Raw genomic sequence first — 25,524 nt, forward strand, 5'->3', positions numbered from 1 at the left:
ATTACAGTCATGCAGGTAAGGTAACAATCTACAGCTTGGATTGGTGAAGTACATGAATGGCTAATGGAGACAGGATGGAAAACACCTACATGTATTGTGTAAGCAAGACAAAAGTCTTGGAATCATTATTTCCGTATTGGACAGTTTGGACAATCTACAATTTTTTTTGGAAATTTTGAGATTGGATCACCAAAGTCAACTGTCAAAGGAGAACTTGACCCCAATTTGATTTAAAATAAATGCAACACTGTCTTGTACAAAGAAAGGAAATTAAATCAGTAATGATTTCTTACATTAGATCCTCTTTCATCCACATTCTTCTTCATTCGTCACTCCCTTTCCTACATGTATCCCCTCCATTTCGGGAACAAAAAAGTAAGTTTTCACTCCCTTACCTATTGAATTTCAAGAAATCTGAAAATTGATAGGGGAAATTTGTGGAATAGGCGGACCATTCCTGTAAAACTACATGTATGTACAGGAGTGATCTTTCCACATATGTTCCTGTATTTGCCCCCCCCCCAAATAAGAAAACATCTTGAAAGAACAAAATGCATTTTGTAATATTTTGTCTTTATTTTTTACATCTACATATAAACATTATTCAGAGATGTACACATTGTATAATGTTCCTTTAGGTGTATCTAGGAAAGACATACATGTAGGAATATTTTTTTGTCCTTCTCTTGTCTTTTTTCCCCCATAAATGATGATGATTGATGTTATTTTTTCAAGCTGGGAAAGGGAGAGTATTGTTCACAGGAGTAGTCCTTTTACCATATGATTTTCTTTACAGACAACTTTGTTGGGATTTAAAGGGAGAGAAACTACCCTTGTAATAAATTCAATGGAAGAATATCACTAAAAGATCTACAAAAAAAAAAAAAAAAACTATCCATGTACATGTTTATGATGTGTACAGTGTATGCACTGGAATATTGTAATATTTGTTTTCAATTATTCACTTATGCAGGTATTAGCTTTTTTAAAATTGGTTTAGTATTGTTTTTGTTTTTTCCCCATTCAAATTTGTCAACAATCTGAAAGGTCTTTTGGATACGGTTTTTCCTTTAAGTTTTCCAAATGTCAAAGAAAGGAAAGGTAGTAAGAACAGGAAACAACAGGAAGGAAAGAGAGTATAGCGGTCCTGATGGAGATATCCCTTGTGACTCATCTCCCATTCACAACATTTCACTATTTGTGAAATTAATTTGGTCTAATCCAACTTTTAGTAAAAAACTTTTATTTGGTCAATCAAGGTGAATTACGTTTTGGTCTATTAATTACTCAATGGCCCGACATGTGGTCTAATCTTACTTTGCCCATAGATTTCCTCTTCTAGCCCTCTTCTGGCAAGGATCTAGAGTCAGACTTTAACAGGGTGTAAGTGTTCCTGAAAATTTGGAGCTAAAGGCAAAGAAAAAATTGATATATTCTACATGCTGCACATCCCATTATTCAAATTTTACAGGGTGCGCTCGCACCTTCTGCCCACCCCCCCCCCTACCTCCCTCCAATCTGCATCTTCTCTTGGTACACATGTACGTAATCTCCTATAATTACATCTTAATCATGGTGATTTGCCACTTGATGGTCTACATGATATCCCACTTTGCCTTTTAACTTCACCTCATCATCTACATGTAACACCTCTGTGCGTGCTTCCAAGGGATTCTGGATATTGTTATTGTAGACCAATTGAATATTGGAAAAATGGCTTTGACTACAATCCAAACTTTGTGACTGGTTAGTGCAGTAATATTGTTTTCCCCATTTTCGGACGAGATCTCCTACTTTGAGGCATCGTTGGAACAAAAAAAAACCTTCTGCTCTCTAGTTCCTCCCTTCTTGTACATGATGTATCCCATTATGTTCTCAATATTTGCATGATTATTCATATCTAAATGATCAATATTGAATTAAATTGAAAAGAGGATTTTGTTATTTTCAGTTTCATATTGACAGCTCCCTTTCTGCATATACCGTACATCCACTTATTTTAATTGATTAAGTCTAAAGGACACTGAGAATAAATGGCAGCATTTATGTATGTCACATTGATCGTAGATACTCTATCAGAAACTTCAAAAAGTGATAGAAATTATTATAATCACAACTTACATTACGTGTATGTGACAAAATGAATGGCACTTGAAGTTTACTTCACCATTTTAATGCACGATTGTAAGTTTACTTCACCATTTTAATGCACGATTGTAAGATACATACATGTACATCAAGCTCAAAGTCTTTTTATCACACTTGCATAATTCAAAAAGCTTCTTCGCAATTTAGAATGTGTTAAACTTGTTGCTGTCAAAGTACATGTATATGAATACTTGGGAGTGGGGACATAAATAGTTGATACATAGCATTCTTATAAAAGCATTCTGCATACGCGTCATTCCAACATGTAGACCCGAGAAACCTGTCTGACATGAGGGAGGTATGCACGTAGACTCCTCTTTAGCAGAAGCATAGCGAACAACAACAAGTCTTTGTTTATAAACACAGGACTGCTTCCCCTACTCATGACTGAATGAGATGATGTATTCCTCTGGAAATAGTAACTGTCTAGGTCTGAGGTTACCACATCACCCTTGAGCTTGGTGATACGATGACTTCACGCATCATGAAATACCAAGCGCTCTCTAGTGTTGAGGTTGTGGAATGGTTGTTATGACGTCATCAATCGGGGGCGGGGTCTGGATGTCCCTTGATGCCAACATGGTTCGGATTGCTTGGATTGTGAGGGATGTAACTTTTAGAGAGAGGGTTGGCTTAACCACCCATCGATCATATCCTACCACATGAATTCACTTCATCGAATAGTAATTAATGAAGTCAATGTCCTGGCAAATGTCTCTCCATAGGAAGTAGTCTCTTCCCTTTTCATGTATTAGATGTTCATGTACCCGATAATGTTGCCATTAAAAATTGAAGAAAAAAAATAGTTTGAAGACTTTGATGAATATACTCAAAGGTGAATCGGAATTTGAAGATAAAGACAAGATGTTTCACCTTTTATTTCTTCTTCGTTGAGAACCTGTCAGAATTTTTTTGTAGAAAAATTCAACATAGGGAAGTTTACTTTGAAATACCAAGCTTTAAAATCTGATAGATTTAGGGCAAGGCCACTTTTCTATTCTCACATTTTTCTTTTACAGCTCAAATGGAGGGGGTGAGATAAGAAGGGCACAATGAATCTGTAAGGCTAATTCTTTGATTGCCTTTGATTAATTTGGTCCTTGAAATATATTGAAAGAGATACTCAGATCATTCGTTGTACATGTAAGTCCATGCTCAGATCATTATCACTCTCTTTTGTGCAGTCAATTAGCATAATGCATATTCATAGTACCAAAATAGCAATTGCCTTGTGACATACATGTAGTCTTTGTTTGCTGCCCTCTTTCTTCATGATGAAGATAACTGAACAGCCAATAAGAGCCACCCACACTGATTAATGAGAGTGCCATGTTTGAGAATGCATATTCCATATATGGATAGGAGACCCTGTGTGTCCTACATCTTCTTTTGGAAGAAGGCCAGGGGTGTGTTCCATGACGATGCTTGTTGAATATTGATGAATGAATACCAATTGAGCCAAACTTCACTGTCACTGTCAAAATGAATACCCCCTCCACACCCACCAAACCTCCCAAGCGTGTCCGATGTCAGATGGGCTTCTCAAGTACATGTAAAACATGAGAGACGCAGTGAAATGGAATCATCACTGAGATATCAACATCCGCATCTAATGTGAACTAACACAGAAATCATTTTCCTCTTTGAACACGCATCCCTCCAATCTATTACATATGGTTTTGAGTTCTCTGATACTCTTTGTTAGTGTCTTATCTTATCCTATCTTTTCCTGGACCTGTGACCTAGGTATAATCTAACACACCCTTTTTGATAATGAGAAACTTTTGTTATCAGGCAAATTGATCTGCAGGTCATCATCAAGTGTATACAAATAATCTGGGAGGAGAAAGTTTGTCAAGAAAGATTAAGAAAAATAGAAGTAATAGGAGTGGAAGAGAATGCAATTGCCATTTGGTATGTCTTGTGAGTTGCCAAATATACTTGCTTGCTTCTATTGCAATAAATTTACTTGTGTTGGAACTTCTTATTTTCCCTACTCTATAAAGAGGATTTAGCATAATAATAGGTAGGGTAACTTACAAAAAACAGGAAGTGTAGGGAGATTGGAAGAAATTAAGATGGGTGGCAGAGTCATTCTGACGATAATAATAATAATAATAATAATAATAATAATGAATTGAAAGTTGTCATATGTTTTATTCTTAAAATAGTCATAGTAAAACATGTTAGTTAATTGTCATTGACAAAAAGGAGAGCATTGACAAAAAGGAGAGCATTGACAAGTACTGCAATAATTCATCCTTAAGTGCTTTGTAAGAGGTATGATTCTGCAAGTACATGTAGGCCTACATTTAATTAGATTATGAAGTACATGTACATGTATGAATTAGTGAAAGTGAATAAAAAACATTTTTTTCATTATCAAAGACAAAGTAATGACAACAAGTTTGTTTGCTCTAATGAGTCATACAATAATGTAATTATGACAATGCTCATTCTGTATTGAAGGTTATGAAAAATCTCATATGGTATTCCATTATTTTAATCATATTATCTGGAAATGATGAATTTACATGTATGTTTTTGCATACTTCGTTTGAATTGCATATGGCATCCCATCTATGGTATGACAATATCTAAATGGGGAAGCCATTGATGGGAGTGTACATATCGCCTGACCAATGGCAGGTCATAGCTGGCAGCAGCGGCTCTGGCATATATGGCATTCCAGCATATAAGGGCCAAAATACACGAGTCACATTGTTGGAAGTTTAGAGTTTATTCTTAGCTGTGATGCAGACATGGAATTCTCTACCGGAGTCATCCATTGATATACAGGAAGAAAGTGTGGAAGAGGAGGCACACATTTTTCACATTTGTCACTAATTATCATTCCAACTCCAGGAGAGGCATACATACAAGAGATTTTATTTTTCACCTTTGATATCCAACACATTAGCTCCTTTCACTTTCGTACATGGGATCTTTCTAAGTACATTTTATGTTTCATACACATCATTCTATATAAAATTATTTACATTGTACACTTATTTCTAATCATCTCCTTTTTTACAGATTATTTGATCTCGTTATACTAGTTAATGAATGTTCACAAAGGATCATTATTCATTATTGCTTGTTTCCTTTAGTTTGGTTAGAAGGAAGTTCATCTAAGTTTTTCAATTAATTAATACTTTAAAGTAAAAAATGAGATGTGGATCAGTGATAGTTGGAAAATATCTTTGGTAATCAACATAAAGAAGACAAGAATTTTTTTTAAGTTTCAAACTTTGATTGTTACATGTACATGTAGTTCTGACATTGAAAACAAGGTGTAATTTTCCTTTAGAAACAGAGTCGGGTCAATTAATATACCCTTGTATCATCTTGAAGATGATACTTCAAAATTAAAACATAATAATTGAATCAAATTTAACTTATCTAGCATTAAAGTGTCATTGTGGGTTATAATAATAATAATGCTAATGGTATATTTACCCAGCGGGCCCTGCTATTATTATTACCCGGCTAAGCTAGGCTACCTATTCAGGTGCACACAGCTTTTTGAGGAATTACTTCCTGCTGGTACCCCTTTTCCTCACCTGGGTCAAGTACAGCACACTGGATGAATTCCTAGCTGAAGGAAATTGCGCCATGGCTGGGATTTGAACCCACGACCCTCTGTTTTTAAAGTCCGGAGACTAATCCACTGGGCCACGACGCTCCACTAATTTAATTTTGGGTTTCATTTTGTTTTCAGTCCCAATTCTCCAGGTATTTGCTGTGCATTTTTATATGACTGCACAAAAAGTCCATCATGTATCAGGTTTTGATATTAATTATTATATAGAGTCTAGGGCACTTAATTAAAATCCTTTCCCCCTTTAAAAAAAAGGAACTACTTAACTTATTCCCAGGCTTTTATTTTGTTTTATTTTTTTCTTTTAGGAAGGAAGAACTATGTTTCAAGTCACTCAAGTACCAGGAGCAGGGGCTGATGCAAATGCAAGTACTTCAAATGGTAAAAATCCAATAACTCAATTTCTTTCATTTAGGCCTACTGATTTCAAGGCAAATAACTTATTATAAATCAGAAGCAATGGAAATATGCAATAAGCACCAGTTGCATTTAATATTCTTGAAGACGTTACTTGATTTGATAACACTTCGTAAAGGAAGTTCTTAATATTATTGCATATGTGCATTGCATAAATATGAGAGATTGTTACACTATGTACATGTGAAAGGTGAAGTCCACCCCAACGAAAAGTCGATTTGAATAAAAATAGGAACTATTTGTTAAATCTTTGCTTATTTGCGCAACATAGTGGTACACCAGATGTGACAAATGAGAGAGTCGTTCATGTCACAATCTCAATATTTCTTTCATTCATGTATTTTATTAATCCTCCGACAGTGTAGATCTTGGTTTGATAAATGGGAATGCAAAGACCATCATTATTCAAGTTTTTATTGTGATTTGGTAGAGCTCCCCTTCATAATGAAATTTGTGAAAATTAGTTTCAAAGGTTATGATATGCTTCATGCTGATGGGGCTTTCTTTTGCCCCTGATGGACATGTATGTAGTCATTTGATGCGTGAAAAATGAATTGAATGCTTTATCAAATGTTGTATGACTCTTGATATGTGTAGGTCTATTATCGGGTGCTGGGCATACATTTCCAATGACTACATATCTCCCTACTTCGTCAACTGTCCCAGTAACATCTGGAACAAAAGTGAGCTCCACAACAGCAACTAGTCTACCCCCAATATCTGTTCCACCCGGGGCTACCATCACAACACTCATCTCTCCAACAGGTATTGGTAACTTCTTTCTCGGAATATCCATGTGTATTTGAAATTAATAGTTGGTCAATTGGTGCTTACATGATAAACGGTAATTTTATTTGGAAAAAAACAATCTCTGCCAGAGCTCCTAGTATTTCAATATATTTCAAAATATTCAGAGCTAAAACTCAAAATCTTGCAATCCGTCAGACATGCCGAACAGCTTATTTTCTCTTCAGGCAACACTTGTGATGTGACAAGGCAGGTACACAAATCAAATTCAGCTGAGCGCAGCGGCTTAACAAATTTGGTTCAGATTTGGGATGCTGATCAACTACAACTGGATTATTAAAAATTTTGTTTTTCCTTTACCTCACCCTCCCCCCTTCTCTCTCTCTCTCTCCCTGGGACTCTCATTGGTCTTGCAATTGATATCATGCATTCATGCAAGACACATTTTGCAAATGGGTTGGTTACTGTGTTGTCATGGTAACAATGTAATTGACAATAAGTCTGAAAAATCTTGCAGCGTGAACTACTTCCTCAGTATTTGCATTCCTCAGTATTTGATTCACTACATACATATTTGTCTTTGATTAAGACCTGCGAGACATTTTTTTGCTTTGGATGCGGCATGAAGATTTATTATGGCAATAAATCAGGAATAAATGCTACTTCGATAGGATAGGGTATACATGTACATGTACCTTCAGTGATATTTCAATTTCAATACAACTTGAGTCTGTAATTCAGCTCATGCTGGCAATCTGGGGCTCGTTTCATAAAGAGTTACAACTGGTGTAACTTTGTCATTATGGAAGTTACCATGATTACTTTGATTTTAATTGGCTGCTGAGCCTTGTTGCCATGGTAGTTGCCATAATGGCAAGTCACATCAGTTGTAAATCCTTTATGAAATGGGCCCTAGGTGTTATTTTTTTTTTAAGTGCAATAAAATGCAAACTTCTGTTTTCAATCAACAGGACAAGCCCTAGCAGCAGGCCAAGCACTTCAAGCACTCCAGGTACAGTCGAATCCTCAGTTGCAGCTTCAACCTAACATACAAGGCCAGACACCGGCAGCAACGCCCACAGTCTACAGGTAAATCTCTTTGATCCAAACCCTTTAAAGGAGTCAGGAAGGGGGGGGGCACAGTAAAGAACAAGGAGTTAATGATAGTGATGACATGACTTGTGTTTTAATTGTCTGGATCATGATTGACTGGTGTTTGTGGAAAGGATACTAATTAGGTGGTATGAAGCAACACAATGTACTGATCATATGCACCGATCTGTCACAAACAATATGCAGTCAATTGTGGTCTGGATGACTTGCACCTTTTTTTTGAGAGAGAGAGAGACACACAGGCACAGGCAAGGAAAAGTTAAGGTAAAATGGACTCCAAATACAAAGAATTGTTCTATTTATTTGTACATCCATGTTATCTATAGAAATAAACATGTGACAGCATAATTATATATCATATTTTTTATTAGATTACCACAAGGAGCAAGTCTCGCTGGTACTGCTTCTAATCCAGTGGTCACTGCCTTTGTCCCGACGCCTGCTGCTGCTGCTGCTGCTTCTGCTGCCACAACCACCACCCAACCCGCTCAGAGTGCCAACACTGTGACCATGCTCACTGCACCACAATCATCCATGAGTCGTGAGTATAATAATAAATCACATCTGGGTCCCGTAACACAAAGGTTATTTGATTGATTGTACGCTTAATTTTCACGATTTATTGTACATTATAGTCAATACAATCAATTATACAAAATTGTTCTACGATCATTGCTAAGTTTTGTGTTATGGGCCTCTGGTAAGCATTCCATGAAACAAAAAGTTGTGATTTTCTTTCACTATTGTTATAAGCTACTGAAATCCTTGCATCTGATTGGCTCAGAGCAAATTTTTCATTGATGATCACTATTTGTTTCATGAAATGCTCCACTAAGTGCTGTTCTACAGTTTGTAAAGCTGTATGAATGAATGACTGGAACATATTATGCAAAGTGAAATACCATAATGTACGTGAGACAATTTTCAATAATCCTAGTCTAATTTTTAGAGATATTAAACTGAGCATTTAGATTGCAATATATTAGTAATTGATATCCCAGTTGTTATTTGTGCAAGTATTTGTAAAAGTGTAATTAATAATGGACTTAACAAATCTCTCATGAATAATCTTGAAACCAAGGAGGTAATTTTGCTAGCTTTCATTCCGAATACATGAGTCATGGTTAGATGCTTCTGCTGGCTTCTCTTAACAAAGCCAGTAATAGGGGGTCATAAGCCTAACCCATTTCCATCCTTTAGAAGGGGTATCCCTAAGAATCTGGAGCAAGCATACATGTATGGTTGAACATTTATAAATGGGGGATCATTGTTTATACAGCATTTAAATTTGTGATGGATATGGCCTTCAATGCCCTAATGATTGGCCTTGATGCCACTTTAATTGGCCTCAAAGATCCGTTTGCCCTTTTTTATTTTTCCAATTCATGATGATGTGCTCTATGGAAAAGTGCCTTGCCCTAATGATATTAGAATTTAAGGCCTTTTGCACGGATAAGAATTTGGAAAGGGTCACATTTACCAACATTAAACCATTGGTGGCGCTTCTACAGTAACAGTTTGCAAATCCATTTAGTAATTCTGTTAAATTTGAGCCAAGAAGGGCAGTGACTGCAGGAGGGCTATAAGTGAGCTGACAGTCCCCTGTTCTATTTGCTTTGTGGTGATTAATCTAATTAAGTTGAATACCCAGTTGGTATAGGCATATCTCTATTGACCCAATTCTTGTGACATTCAATTATGACCCCCACAGGAGTAAGAACCCAGCCAGACTCGGACACGATGATAGATCTTAATCTGACCCAATTACCAGCTGATATCATATGTACCAATGATAACATTCTCTCTTCATCCCTACATGTATATGATACCAGGGGCTGTTTCATACGTCCCTTTTGTGAGCTTATATTCCAAAGAAAGTGTTCATAGTTTGTTAATATTGTAATGAAAATTTTGCGGTTCATATATTGGCACTCCATTTTCAAGCTGTTCGTAACTCAACACACAGCTTTAGCTGTAAAGTCCTTAAAAATATTGTTCTGATGTTTGAAAGTATTTCTTGAGTTTTGTTAATCCCCCCATGTTTATTTCTACATTGCATGAATAATGTACAATGCTCCTCGGGGAGTGGTGTATGCTGCATCACCTGCTGGCAGTTATTGCTTCCCTGAAAGGATTGTTTTATTGCTATATATATTTTGTTCATCCAGCTGCAGGTAACACCAATGAGTTAGCCATTCCTCTTAATTACAGTACCATGTTCCTCAGGGAGTGATGTATGTTGCATAATTTGCTAGCATAATCATTTTGTCTTAATTTTGTTTTAATGCATTTACTATAAAAAAAATTTCATCCAGCTGCAGGTAACAGCAATGCATTAGCCACGCCTCTAATGTACCATGCTCCACAGGGAGTGGTGTATGCTGCATCACCAGCAGGCACTGTCAATACCCTACCAGATGGATTCTTCTTTAACTATCAAACGGCTGCACACCTACATCCTACATCCCATGGTAAGTACACAATTAACATCTATATTTATAAACCATTCATTAGCATGTTGAAATAGTCTAGTAAAGACACAATAAAGCCTAGTGATCAGCTACTAACTTGAATATCTGCTTAAAATTAACCAATCTTGTCTAAGGCTTATTATATCTATCTAGGTATCTTAAATATTGACATTTATATGACACCTAGATTGATCCTTGTCATTTGATTGGTTGTTTGATATCGATCATATAGCCCATTTTACAATGACGTCATCAACCGTGCAATTTTGGATCCATACGATTTTGTCCATTGCATGCGCACACTGAGACTGCAGTCACTACAAGTAAAACCACTTGTGTTTGCAGCGCGCATGCTGTATTTACGCGACAATCAAAAGACCAAGCTCGCATATTTTGCATCAAAATTCATAAAATTCATATGAAAAAGAATCTCTTTTGGTGTTATATAAACCAAATAATGAATGTTATTTCCAATCGTGCAATGGACAGAATACTTCCATTCATTGCTCATGAAGTATTCTGTCCATTTCACTCATAAACATTCATTATTTGTATACTATTCAGTACCATGATCACATCATGTGGAAGTCACAAACCACAAAATCATTGACAAAGTTGATGTGTGATGGTTTTTAAATGATTCCATATTCTTAAGAGTAGATAATTTTTCTGAATTTCTGTTAACTGATAAACCAAATAGCAATGCAAAAAACAAACAAACATACAAACTGCAGTTGTTAACGTTTCGTTTTTATATGTGATAAACAATATCAAGTCATTTTGACTATATAGTATAACACATTGAATGTGATTTCAGTCTCTGGATATGTGGTAGGTTTTTTACAGTGGGAATTGATAATTACAAGCTTGGTAATTCTTCATGCACTTTTTGAAGGAAAAAACAGAAACCTAAAAGAAAAGACACCTAGATTTAAAGGAAAAGTCCACCTCAACAAAAAGTTGATTTGAAAAAAAGAGAAAAATCCATCAAGCAAAACACTGAAATTTAAAATGTCATAACTTTCTTATTTTACATCCGATTTCATCAAAATCGGATGTAAAATAAGAAAGTTATGACATTTAAAAGTTTCGCTTAATTTCACAAAACAGTTATATGCACATCCTGGTCGGTATGCAAATGAGGAGACTGATGACATCACCCACTCACTAATTCTTTTGTATTTTATTATATGAAATACGAAATATTCTAATTTTCTCCTCCTTGTCAAGTGAAACAAAGTTTTATTTCTCCCTGAACATGTGGAATTACCATTATTTTAACAGTTTATGGCAAAGTTAAGTTGGTCCTTATTGTCAAATTTGTAAAAATTGAAATATTGTATTATTCAAACAATAAAAAACAAAAGAAATAGTGAGTGATGGACATCATCGACTCTCTCATTTGCATATCGCTGAGTTGTGCATTTAACTGTTTTGTAAAAAATAAACTTTAAAATGTCATAACTTTCTTATTTTTCATCCGATTTCGAATAAATTTGCAGCATTACGTTTGTTTGATTTTTCTCTATCGATTCAAATCAACAATTTTCTGAGGTGGACTTTACTTTTAAACCTGAAGATATAGCATTGACTTTGATCTCTTGAAGAGAAGAATATCTCATGTATTGTGACATGTGTAGACAGGCATAAATATGTCAAGCTTTGAAAACGTCTACCAGTATTTAATGAATCCAAAGGAATATATTAAGTCTGATATATTAAGTCTAATAAATACAGACTCCATTCTGATATAATTTGCAAGTTGAACTTACTTGACTAATCTCAAACTGGTGTCTTTGTGTTCAGAAACGTTGCATTTCTTGGATGAAATGCATCAGATCCAATCTTCAAAAGATCTATTACATGTAAGTTTCTGGTTTATAAATACTCTAATAGAACAGACTTTAGGGATCTGATTACTGACTTTCATTCATCCTTTTCAGTCCCAAATTGCATTATGAACATAGAAGCCTGAATTCATAAATGAGGTTTAAACCACTTGTGTCAAACCCAAGAGTAGATTTATTAACCATGCACACATTGACTCTGATAACATATATTTTCTTGAGATGCTCTGTGCATATATCAATTTTCTTGGACAATATAAAAGGATTTAAAATCCCTTCTGTGGTTTGAGTTTCAACCTCATTTTGAATTTGGGCCAAAGTGAATGTAACTCAATTAACATACATGCATGTTTATGTGATCCCCTTGTTAGCAAACGTAGAAGGAAAGAACACGACGACAGCCACAAGAAATGTACCAATGCCGCCTATTCAGCTGCATGTCGCATGCCAACAGGTGGGACATTACCACTTTAATCACAACTATATCCTTTCTTCTATTATTGTCTATACTCTAACCCAAGATCTCTCACTGTCCTTGTTCACTTTCTTGTTGGTAAGGACTGCAATACTAACAACCTGTACTGACCGCACAGAAATATTGTTAGCACTAACAATTGCGCTAACAGAGGCCCTGTTACAATTGGTTATGTGGCAGCAATGCCTAATGTTACAACAATGCATTACTGACACATTGAAATAAATGTTTTGACTTCACAGTCCGAAAGATGTGACTGGGTTTACTGTTAGTGTTCTGTTAGGCTAACAACGTTTCTGTGCGGCCAGCATTGATTTTACAAATTAGTAAAAAGTGCACAAGAATAGAGTAATGTTCATAACATTGGTTGTCATCGATGATGGGTTGCCATTCACTGACAATGTCAATGAAAGCCTAAATTTTTATGGGCTTAGAAGCATTGTAACTATGGTAACTCATCAAATGACAACTTCTCAGTGATGACAACATTGATGGAAATGTGCTGATGTACATATCGTTAGACATATGATCAGGATGGCTTTGTGCAGGTAGATAAATTTCCTCTTATTAAGAAGCATCTGAATGCAGTGTTTCTATTTTTATTTTTTTTATTTATTTATTTTTTAAATCTAGGTTAAACTAGGAAATTCAATCCCACTAATCAAAATACCAGAGACACATTGCATCAAAGTTGCCATTATGGTAACTTTGCCATGCAATGGTTACTTGCATGGAATTCTTGATTTTGATTGACTGTTGACCATTGTTATCATGGTAGTTACCATTGGATGAAAAGTTGCCATAATAGTAACTTTATGCAACAGGGCCCTAGAGAACTTTACTATAGATTTATGAAAAACTCACTTGGACCAGTTGCCAAAATCCATCTGGTGGCCGATTTATTGCCCATGTAGTAATGATCGTTAAAATTTCATTTCATTCAACACCTTTTTTTTTGCTGTATATTTGCTGTGATTACATTTTCTTTCTTTGATTATTTTTTATGATCATATTTTCTGTTGGTCGATTTGATTAATCCCTGTATTCTTGAGTGTGTCTTACTCCTGGCTGAAGTACATATTAATATCATGTTATATTGTTTGGTTGCTTTGGAAAGAGCTAGGGGATCCAGTTCTTGCAAATGTGGCACATCTTTTTCTTTGTGAGGATTTGAACCTTGTATCCACTTGACCACAACTCCTTGAAAGAGCGTTCATTTAGCATGGGTTGCAAGGTTTTGAATTGCAGCAAAATTAACTAACCTCATCACCACACTGTTATTGCAATTTCATCAAACCATATGGGCAATCTGGGAACATTATGATGTGTGTATATTAAAGGGAGTTGTCTCATGATTCCATATTTTATTTTTGTCCATTTTTATTCTTATAAAATCACTTTTATCCCTTTTTCATTTGGAGAAATTTGTGCCTCATAAATAAGAATCTCTTTGGTATCTCTTGACAAAGTCATATGTTTCTAAAGCAATTTACTTATAAACTGCTGAATTTGTTTGTATGTACAATGTGGTCTTTGTTTTTGCTAATGTCAGTATTTTATACATGTAATTCATCTTCTTCTCTATTCTTTGTTAAAAATTTTGATTCCCCTAGGTGACCAGCACACCAAGTGATAGACCTCTATCCATTCAGACATCAGCAAAAAGACCTGGGGATGATCTGTCAACTTCAGCAACTTCAGTTAAGATACCATCGTTAGAGGCCAAGCCATTATGATACAAAGCTGCCCTTCCCTGAGAAATGACTTTCTATTAAAATCCTTCTTTACTATAAACTCAACTGAGACCTGAAATCAATTTCTTGCATGTGGACATGTCTATTTTATAATGAAGAGATGTTATATTGAATGATGAGAGTTCGCACTGTAGCTTTAAGGTAGTATGGTAGTAAATTTGATATCAATTGAATATTTATGCCTATGCACAACGTAGGTGGTTGTTAGATGCAATAATGCTTTTTGGGTCGTCCCTCTGCCCTACTGTACCATTTTTGTTTTGCTGATAACTCAAGGACTGTTAGACAGATCAATTTCAAACTTGGTATAATTATGCATAGGAGTGGCAATGATCTGATCAGTTTTTTGTGATATAAAAATTAAGGAGTCATTATTTACATTGATATATCTTGTTCTCAACATTGTTAGAGGGATCAAATTCAAATTTTGCTCATATATGCATGTTGGAGGGAAAACGATCTGATTAGATAACAAGGCCAAAGGTCACAGAGGTCATTATTTGCATATCTCAGAAGTGCTTCTGAACTGGCTACGGCAGAGTCTTCAATTTGACTGCAGTTTAGAATCTATCTACCTGTAGTTTATTAACATTTTTTTCACCCATTGAAATATCTTTACGCTCCACCTAATTAGTAAATAGTTTTACGCTCCACCTTTAGATACATGTGCAATTGTTAACAACTGTTATACTCTCAATTTGAAATAAGTTAATATCCACTGCTTACAACTGGGCGTTGTGGCGTGCGCCTGTAATCCAAGCTGTGGGAAGTTACAAATTGATGCAGAGTTTTGAGCCCTGGTCACGTCTTTCGGATGGTGACGTTAAAGGTCGGTCCCAGACGTAAATAATCATATCTGATTGATACACGTCTGACAAAACTCAAATACACACACTTTTCAGGGACATGTATTTGGTAAATAAGTAATTTAATCTCAATTTAGTCATCTGTGAAGAAATTGTTACTGATCAATTTGAGTGGAGCAGTTGCTATGAAGTTTTAGTTTTTCTGTCCTGATTCCTACGGGCAGTGATTAGATACATTTAAGTACAGATTCGATTCAATGAATTCAGTTATTTCATGTGGATCCCATGACACAAAGGACTGCAATCAATCTCAAAATGTCAATGACCAATCAAAGGTCAATGTTGCTTGCCCATTTTGTTGATATGATTGATCAGTAACCAAATATATTTTTTTCAAATCGACTTTTGATCACAACCATTTGTGTAATGGGTCCATGTAGTTTATACTACAGACAAATTCTATCAAAACGTTGCAGTCATTTGATTCACCTAAGGCAGCACAACTACTACCTTTGCATTTTCTTAAATTAAAATTCACAAAATGTTTCTTGTATTCTGATTGGAAAAAAAAACTTTTTCCCCTGATACATCATGAAATTGTTTGTTTATCATGTTATTTTTTTTTTACTGAAAACATATATTGTGCATGCCAAGAATACTCATATTTTTTAGATTGAAAAACTCTTTTGATTGATTGATTGATAAACTGTTATTGTGCAAGTAGCAAAAGTACTTGGGTCATTAGAAAAGAATGAGTTATTTTCTATATTATCATTCCAGTTGTAGTGCATGGTAAACAGTACTTATTAAATATACAGAAAAGACCAGCTTGGCATCCATGGTATTCTAGAGTTTGCTGATACAGATTACAGAGAGGACCATTCTTTCAAATATCTAACTGTCTGTCAGTGATAAGGTTAAAGCAACTATTCTATTTTTCTTTGAAAATTAGCTGGTGACATTTGATTGGCCAGCGGCAAATATGTGATAGAAATTAAGCATTTGTTAATTAATGAAGAGCACTGTAAAACGGCACTCAGGGACGCGGTCATGCAGTTATGCAGTTGGACACTGCATATTCAAAGAGGCTCTTTGAATGGAGTATGAATTGAAATAGTAAGTCAGTGTCAAATATTATCAGCCATTCACAGAATTTAAAAGAACCTTAGAAAGTCATCCAAAAATGATTATATCCCTCTCAATTATACGGGATACCGGGGTAAATTAAAAAATTAACGAAAGTTTCTTGGCAATTGGTCTTTATTGATTGACATGTCCATTTAATGAGTATGTACTCCAATTGGAAATTGGAAATATTGGCTTTATAGGGTTTGGACATAATGCTGTCTGATGATTTTTATTGACAAACAAATGTGTACGTTTTGAAATATTTCTTCAACTTAAATATAGATTTACATCTAGACAATGACAGAGGGCGTTAGCTGCTTTAAAGTTGGATGTGTTCAAATTAATTTTCCGACCATGTTTGATGTTTAATGGTAGTAGATGGTATCCATAGACAGTGCCTTAAAGATTGATGGTCAAATACCTATTGACTGTACTGAAATAAGCTGACAGAATTCTTCTAGAATATGGTGGATGTTATATATCCTGGGCACATTGCAGAAAGAGTTGTGTTTAAAAAAAAAATTGAAGCGTATATATATATATCTCTCATACGCGCATTTCATTGGTTGAAAATCAAGTTGCGCTAGATTTTTGGACTTGATTTTGATTGCAAATCTTTCTGCAACAATTTTCTGGGCCGCATTGCATAAAAGTTACTATTATGGTAACTTTACCATCCTGTGGTAACTTGCATGGTATCCTTGAGTTTGATTGGTTGTCCAGCATCAATGCGATGGTGGTTGCCATTGGATGACAATAATTGTAACTTTTATGGGATAGGGCCCTGGACTGTCAAATTTATTGTTGGGAATTTTATGAGGAGAGTTAGATTTATTATGCTCCTAATTTTTGATGCTTTACATCACAATGGTGCTATATGTTAGAAAGAACAAATATTCATACATGTGTATGTAGACAAGTTTTATCACTATTTTTCTTACATCTGTAATTGTAATTTGAACTCGATGCTCATATTTTTGTTTATATTACTTTGCCACATGAATCAATAGACTTAGCATTTTCAAGAATTGCAAGATATATTTTCGTAATCTTATTTTGTGCAAAAATTTCCAGAAAAATTGTTTAAAATATTCAGAAGCAGAAAAGTTTAATTTCATTTGGATGTAATGGAGTTGGTAGCGTGTAACCTATGAAAATTATGGTGTTTTATGTGCATGTTTGTGCATAAATTATGTTGCTATTTGAAGTTACTTGTGGGGTACATTAGGCCTTATTGTCTGAAATCGCTTTGAGATTACACTGGCTGATTTAAATGATAGTGGTGACTGCCACGAGATAGATAAAGATATGCCCCAACATTTGTGGACCCTATCTATTCCATATCCTGAATTAGATTTTATCATATCAATTTGACTTGCAATATTACTATAATATTACTATACTAATATTACTATTAATATTTTTGTTTGGGGTTTTACGCCTCAGGAAATATAGTAATTCCCTGTTCAACCTGGGATAAGTAATTCCCCACTATACTTTCTCCAAGCCTGGTATATTTGCATACTGTGTAGTTCAGCAGTCCTTGCTTGCCCTCAGTTTTGACCAACAAATCAGAGACTTTGATAAAGGCCTGTTGGGTAATGTACAGTATACTCCTTAAAATAAATCCTATGGATCAGCGGTTTCTTTAATGTGCAAATATACATGACTGTACATACATCAATGAGTAACTTCCGTGAATTGAAATGTACAGTATCTTTGTAAATATAGGATTTATTTGTAAACTTTACTGCCATTAACTTATTTATGAAGATTTGTAACATTGATGCTTTAATATTGAAGTTGTTCCATGCCTTGTATTACGAATTAAGACGTGTCTTACTTTTTCGATTTGTACAAATATACAATTTGAACTCTGTAATTTCTTGGCACAAAAAGTAAGATTAAGGACAGAGAAGTCTTTTTCGGCACTGTTCTATTGATTACTTTTGTTGCTTTAATTTGACTCTTTGTTTCAAAGGAGACAGATTATTCAAAGTCACACTTGAAGTGCCTAATACTGTGTGTTGGATATGTCACATTATGTCTACTGTTTAAAAAAAAAAAAAATCTTTTCAATTTTGGTAATTTATGAAGAGCCTTCCTTAAAATAATGATTTTCTGGCAACCTTGACTTCATGTTTCAGATTGTGTATTTTAACACAAAATCTTACATGATATTTTAAAATAATTTTTCTTTTTCACATACTAATAATGATAATAATAATATCATATTTTACCCAGGGTAGCCACTTCAGTTCTGAAAACTGTTCTCCCAGCAGGCCCTGCTTAACATTATAATGTTAACTGATTTGTACTTTGTCTTTACATCTTATTTTATGCAATCAATCAAGTGTTTTGTGAAGAAACACTTCATTTGAAATAATAGTTCAAAATATGTGCCACTGTCGCACTGAACTTTTGATAACACTCCCAGGAATGGGAAGCTATTGCTGCTGAAATTATGTTGTTTAAATTGGTCTATAAAACAATTTATTAAGATTTAGATGTTTTTATTTTATTATTATTATTATTATTAATAGGTTTTTATAGAATACAACTCGTATTGGGCATTGCAAGAAACTGGCAGATAATTATAATCTATTTGAGGTTCCCAAACCAACCAATCATTAAAAAAAATCATGTCTTGCATCAATTTCAAATTGATTGCTAATCTACATGCAACAACAAGTGTGTAAAACTATTTACTACAGCTAAAGTTAGTCTATCAATTGTACAAATTGCTAAAGAATTTTGCAATTCATTGAAAGTGTTTTCTGGCAACACCCTCTCAAACATTGGGCTTTGATTATGGTAGAGATGATAATCATTAAAATATGCATGTAGAGTTTAAAAGAACATGCAATGCATGCCCACAATTTTAAGGTGCTAAAGTGATCCTTATTATCCTTGGACAGTTTTGTTTTTACTTTTAAGGGTATGTTGCAGAAAATTGCAATCAAAAGCAACCCAGTAGTTCCTAATTTTTTTTCCACATAATGTGACAGTTCTCTATTCTCTGTTCATACTCCAATCGGAGAATATTCAAAGAGTACGACTTATTTCTTTGCCTTAATGTTCCATTGATAAGTTGCATGAATTAAGCAAGTGAGTAATTTATTCTTTATATTTCTATTGAATAAAGAAAATATATTTTTAATGCGATATCCACTGTCTCCTTGTGTATATTCTTTGTTTTGACCATATTGGTATACAGGAAAGAACTAAAGTAGCATGGAGGAAAACATACTGGGGTTTGATTTCAGTGATTCAAATTGATTTCATAGTTAAACATTCCACAAAATATACATATTCATTTAGAGGATATTGTTTTAAATATTTTTATAAAGAATGTAATAATTGCAAAAAAAAAGCATTTAGAGTTTGACAAAGAAATGACACTAATATAAATATGCAGAATTTGTTAAAAGGCAAAGCTTTTACAGGAGAAATACTTAAACTCATAACGCAATGAAGATAGTTGACTCAAATGAAGAAAAATAAATGCATTATAAAGATGTCAAGTTTATTTCTGTTTATAACTTTTTGACCACTCCAAGAATTTCATAATGAAAAGAGTTTGTATAAAGGCATTTCATGGAACGTTGATCATTTTAAAAGACTATGAGAAGGCCAGAAAAATACCAGCAAGACGAGATTTTCTTTCAATTCCCTTAATAACATTGGATCACTGAATCCCACGATTGCATGCGCTGTTGAATACTTTTCACGAAAGCCAAATGGTGATATAATAGTATTATTGCAAAATGTGATAAATGTTACAATAATATATTGGAGGGGGAGGGGCTATAGAATTTTAGAGAAAATAGTCAACAGAAGTAGCACAAAGAGCCAAAAGCTTTGAGGGGCCAGGTATGGCATATGGGGCGAAATTTCTTTTTAAAAACTGAGTGAGCGAAGTGAGAAAGCCAAACTTTTGGCCTTTCTAATACAAAATCTCATTTTGTGATAGATTCTGACATAATATTCAGAAAATAATATATTTCACACGTTTCCCTTTCTTTCTTTTTCTCCTTTTTTCTTGTTCATAATTTTTTGGGGGTGGGGGATGGTCCATGGCCCCCAAGCCCACCCCTCCTCATCTGTATGACTCGACATAGATATAGGACGAATGACTGACAAAGGGAGACGACCAGGACGTCCCCCTTCCAGATGGAGGGACCAAGTCAGACGAGATGTGGGCCTCCCTCTACTAGGTCTTCAGACCTAGCCCAGGGTTGAACTGAACGGAAAAGGATAACCCGTAGGAGAGCGAAGGGACCCACCGTCCTATGCACATAAGTCAGTAAGCACTAGCGTACCTATGGGGGGCAGGGGGGCAGACTGCCCCCCTGACGAGTCACAAGCAAAAAAAAAAAAAGCGAAAAAGGGAAAGAAAAGAGGGAAAAGGAAAGAGAGAAAAAAGGGGGAAGGGGAAAAAGAAGAAAGGGGAAAACAAAAACTGGACTGCAGACTGTCAGAAAAAATGATAAACTGTCGAGCACACGGGGCTGTTCCAACTGATTTGTTTTTTAGTTCCACCATCTTTGTCGGTAAATGTCAATTTAACTGTACACTTTTATCGGTAAATTGTGATTTTTACGCAATGCGACTTTTAGAGCTCTCTGATCATGGACTGGGCTAACCAGAGACAGGAAAAGGTAGCGAACAACTTTTAGGTAATATAATTATAACAATGATAATTTCGCTCGCGCTTCGCGCTCGCATCAATTAATTATTCAGTTAAAAACCAATTTGTTCATGGTTACTAAAAGTGCTTAGAATATCCAGTTCTTAAGTCGGAATATCAAAAGTTTTAGCTCGCGCTTTGCGCCCGCATGACTGTTCAGATACCCATCTTGTAAAACTGATTAGAATGTCTAGTGTCCAGTTAGGAATATCAAAATTTTTAGCTCGCGCTTCGCGCTCGCATAATTTATTCAGGAAGATACCCATCCTATTCATAGTTAAGTGCACAAAATGTATCGTTTTAGGTCTAATTTTTTAGAAAATTTCAGCTCGCGCTTTGCGCTCGCATCAATTAATTATTCAGTTAAAAACAAATTTGTTCATGGTTAGTAAAAGTGCTTAGGATATCCAGTTCTTAAGTCGGAATATCAAAAGTTTTAGCTCGCGCTTTGCGCCCGCATGACTGTTTAGATACCCATCTTGTAAAACTGATTAGAATGTCTAGTGTCCAGTTAGGAATATCAAAATTTTTAGCTCGCGCTTCGCGCTCGCATAATTTATTAAGGAAGATACCCATCCTATTCATAGTTAAGTGCATAAAAATGTATCGTTTTAGGTCTAAATTTTTAGAAAATTTCAGCTCGCGCTTTGCGCTCGCAATTATTATTTTTTATATAATTTTAGTGTAAATTGTTAGGCAAGTGTAATTAAAAGTGAAGACTTTTTGGAGGTGGGGCTTGTCAAATTTTTGTAAACAAAATGTCCCCCTTGAAAATCCTGGATCTGCCCCTGGGTTGGATATAGATGAGTACTGTTCGTCGGACGTCAGTAATCGGTACTGATATCTGTCGGGTAAAGGCCTAGCTATACCCCTGCTTACACATTCCTCTGGTTATTACTGTCCCCCTATCTATCCTATGTACCTGATCCCTTCGTCCGCCTATCTATCTTTTCCAATTTCAATTCCCTCAACCTTCTGACATTCCTGCCAGTGAGTGAGTGATTTTCCCCATATCTAGTGATATATCATGTTACTGTCGCATATATTTTCACGTTCATATTTATTTTTTCATGAGTGGATGGATGCGTTTATTTTTGTTTTAATTGTGTATATGGAAATAAAACAAATGCAAATCAATACATGAATACAACTGATTTCAATGTCAAATACCTCTTTTATAACGTCTCCAAATGAGCAGAATTGGGAACATAATGTAAACACCTTCAAAGAGTAATAAAGGAAGTATTTTGATATAAACATTGCAATTACCACTTGATTAGAAATATATCGATCACGATCCAATACATTTCATTTCTGGAATGATATACAGAAATAATAATAATTTCGACAATAAAGTGCAATCGCCCGATAGCAAATATCAGTAGTAGCAAGATCCCAACTGTTTTATTGGGCATCCCCTGGGTAACCTTTCCCACATTCAGTGCCACTTCCAGACCTACACATCCAAACGTGTATGGAGGGGGGGGGGGGTTGCAAAATGCAGGGCAACCGAGGACTACGAGGTGCCCAAAAATCCTCGTGTATTGGTAATTTGATGACCGAATTTATAATTTCTGCAAGTTCCATATCATGTACAAAGGCTAAATAATAATTGGGAAAAAATGTTCGCTCGCTTCGCTCGCTCGAAAATTAAAAACTGTGAATTTGATATTTGGGCAATGATTATCAGCCCCCCTTGAAAACTGTGCCTATACGTCCATGCCTACTACCCCCCGCCTTGCTTATTTTTGTCGCTTGTCCCCCCCCCCCCCTGACGAAATATGCCAGGTACGCCACTGTCAGTAAGTCATAGGACGATAGTTCTCCAAATCGTCATCTGAACATATTTTATTGACAGGTATACTATTAACAACCATCATACTATCAGGGACAATGATACACTGAAGAGATAAATTTTATTTATATGCGTCAAGGGATCCATAATTTCACGAATACGACAAGATCACAGTGACATAATGAGAGGGGGGATATGGGTACGACATGTGTGTGAAAAATATTTCTTATAAGTCCTGAGTGAGAAAGTAGAGCAACTGAAGCAGAAAAATTACCTTTTTGGAATGAAAATCTAATTTTGTAATAGATTTTTACATAATATTCAGAAAACAACATCGTATCTTACCCCTTTTCCTTTCCTTTTTTTTTCTTGGTGGTGGAACTTTTGGGAGCCATGACCCAAGCCCCCCCCCCCCCCCCCCCATATCTGCGTCAGTAGAATTTCATGACCCAGGTCCCCCTTTCACAGTTTCAGTAACACGTGTTTATCGTTTTGTTTTGGGGTTTTTTACAATTGGCACACCTGAAGTAAAAAAGATTCACAAAAACTTTACATTGGTAATATATTCTGTTTTCCCCAGCATTAGGAAAATGCCCTGAACAGAGTATGATAAACCTATTACATGTCTACATAGGAAGTAAATAAAAGAGCATACCGAGAGACCCTATGTATGGGATTTTTCAACATAATCATAATGTGCAAAATAATACAAGAGTACTCATATTTTCGTTAGAATAACAATCATTCAAAATTCATATAGGCCTATATATTTGGAAAGCGATTTTCAAAACAAATCATCAAATAAATCTGAGCCGCCCTTTTGAAATATCAACATTATAATTAAAACATGATTAATTACTGTAAAATGACAGATGAACAAAACTTTGGACGAGAAAACCAAAACATTTTTTTTTCTTCAGTGATCTTGTATTGTGGTGTGAAAGAACTGTCCAGTGGTATAGTATATGAGTTACACTGGAGTTGGGGTTTTCCAAAGGTAACTTTATTTTCGTATCAAAAGGAAAAATAAAGGGGTATAAGCTATCCCTTAACATTGCTTGCCCCATTCAATCTTTTCATATGCGATTCAGCACCGTACTTATGGGATTAAATATTTTCTTTATCACTCCTCTTAATTTGTTGTTTCACCTTTCTTTTTTTTGGTCACATCGAAAATAACAGAAACTCTTGAACACCATTCTAGTGGGCATACTAGCAGTCCCTTTCACCTTTTTTTTGGCGGGGGGGTGCAGTGGGGGGGCTAATGTTAAAAGAAAAATGAATAAAAAATAGAATTGCGATATGATTGTTTATTGGTGTGGATGCAAAAAAATATTTGGTACATGATTCATATGGATAACATTTGAAGGTACAACTTCAAAATATAAAGGTGAATGAGAGAGGGAGGGAGAGAGAGAGAGAGGGAGAGGGAGAGAGAGAAAGAGAGTGGGAGAATGAATCGGGGGAAAGGGGTCAGAAAGAGAAAACCAAGAAGGAGAAATTTGGGTGTCATTGATTTCGTATGAGCCAAATCCCGACTGCTCGATCTCCAAGAGGAAAAAAAACAAGAAAATAATGATCTGCTTAATACATCGGAACGGCATGTCTAAGCGCTTTACAGATATATTATTACCCCGGTCATCGGATTTAATCAGTCATTCCCGCACACAATGTGTGTATATATTGACCCCAAACAGGGACATTTTAAGGACTATAATTTAGGAATCCATTAAGAGTATATATATGTATCTCACCATCATCTAATGCGAGTGCCAAGCGCTTGCTGATTTTGTTAGAATAATATACATCTTAACACATGAAGCACTTGTAGTCATTGTCATGATTAACATACGCATCTTACTAATCAAATATTGCGAGCGCGAGCTGAAAATTTGGGAAATTCAGACCTGAAGAGAGGCATTTTAAGGCTTGTTTGTAGGAATTCACGAGGAAATACGTACGTATTTCACTAACCAAATGATGCAAGCGCGAAGCGCGAGCTGAAAATATATTGACCCCAAACAGGGATATAATTATATTAAGGACTATTTTTTTAAAGGAATCCATTAAGAGTACACATATCTCACCATAGTCATCTAATTCAAGTGCCAAGCGCATGCTGATTTTGTTAGAATTACATCTAAACACATGAAGCACTTTTTATAGTCATTGTAATCATGATTATCATACGCATCTCACTAATCAAATATTGCGAGCGCGATGCGCGAGCTGAAAATTAAGGAAATTCAGATCTGAAAAGGGGCATTCTAAGGCCTGCTTGTAGGAATTCACGGAGACCATGCGTATTTCACTAACCAAATGATGCGAGCGCGAAACGCAGGCTGAAAATTTTTGATATTCAGATCAGAAAAAAGGACATTTTAAGGACTGATTTTAGGAATTCATGAAAAACAGACATATCTCACCAATCCACGAATGCTAACGTAAGCACGGACAGGAAATGGTTTAGATTAAGACCTTAAAATGGGGGCAATCACTTTAAGTAGCCATGAAAAAGAAGCATAATATGTC

The 25,524-nt window shown here is 35.4% G+C and overlaps 1 protein-coding gene across 3 annotated transcripts; it reads left to right on the forward strand.

Annotated features, from left to right (window-relative positions):
• The first annotated feature begins 4,958 nt into the window (after positions 1 to 4,958).
• On the forward strand, positions 4,959 to 18,563 carry LOC129265310 (mucin-2-like). Of its 3 annotated transcripts, none has more exons than XM_054903316.2 (7): positions 4,959 to 6,130; positions 6,764 to 6,931; positions 7,885 to 8,002; positions 8,398 to 8,567; positions 10,342 to 10,497; positions 12,716 to 12,798; positions 14,433 to 18,563. In XM_054903316.2, the coding sequence occupies exons 1-7, from the start codon at positions 6,070 to 6,072 to the stop codon at positions 14,553 to 14,555; spliced, it is 879 nt and encodes a 292-aa protein (XP_054759291.2). In that variant the 5' UTR covers positions 4,959 to 6,069; the 3' UTR covers positions 14,556 to 18,563. The 3 variants fall into 3 exon arrangements, with proteins under 3 accessions (XP_054759291.2, XP_063958481.1, XP_063958480.1); XM_064102410.1 differs by having other exon boundaries at positions 6,048 to 6,130; positions 10,348 to 10,497; XM_064102411.1 differs by lacking the exon at positions 12,716 to 12,798 and having other exon boundaries at positions 14,433 to 17,603.
• The last annotated feature ends 6,961 nt before the right edge of the window (positions 18,564 to 25,524 follow it).

Source organism: Lytechinus pictus, chromosome 7, assembly GCF_037042905.1.
Source record: "Lytechinus pictus isolate F3 Inbred chromosome 7, Lp3.0, whole genome shotgun sequence".
In the NCBI taxonomy this organism is placed as follows: domain Eukaryota; kingdom Metazoa; phylum Echinodermata; class Echinoidea; order Temnopleuroida; family Toxopneustidae; genus Lytechinus; species Lytechinus pictus.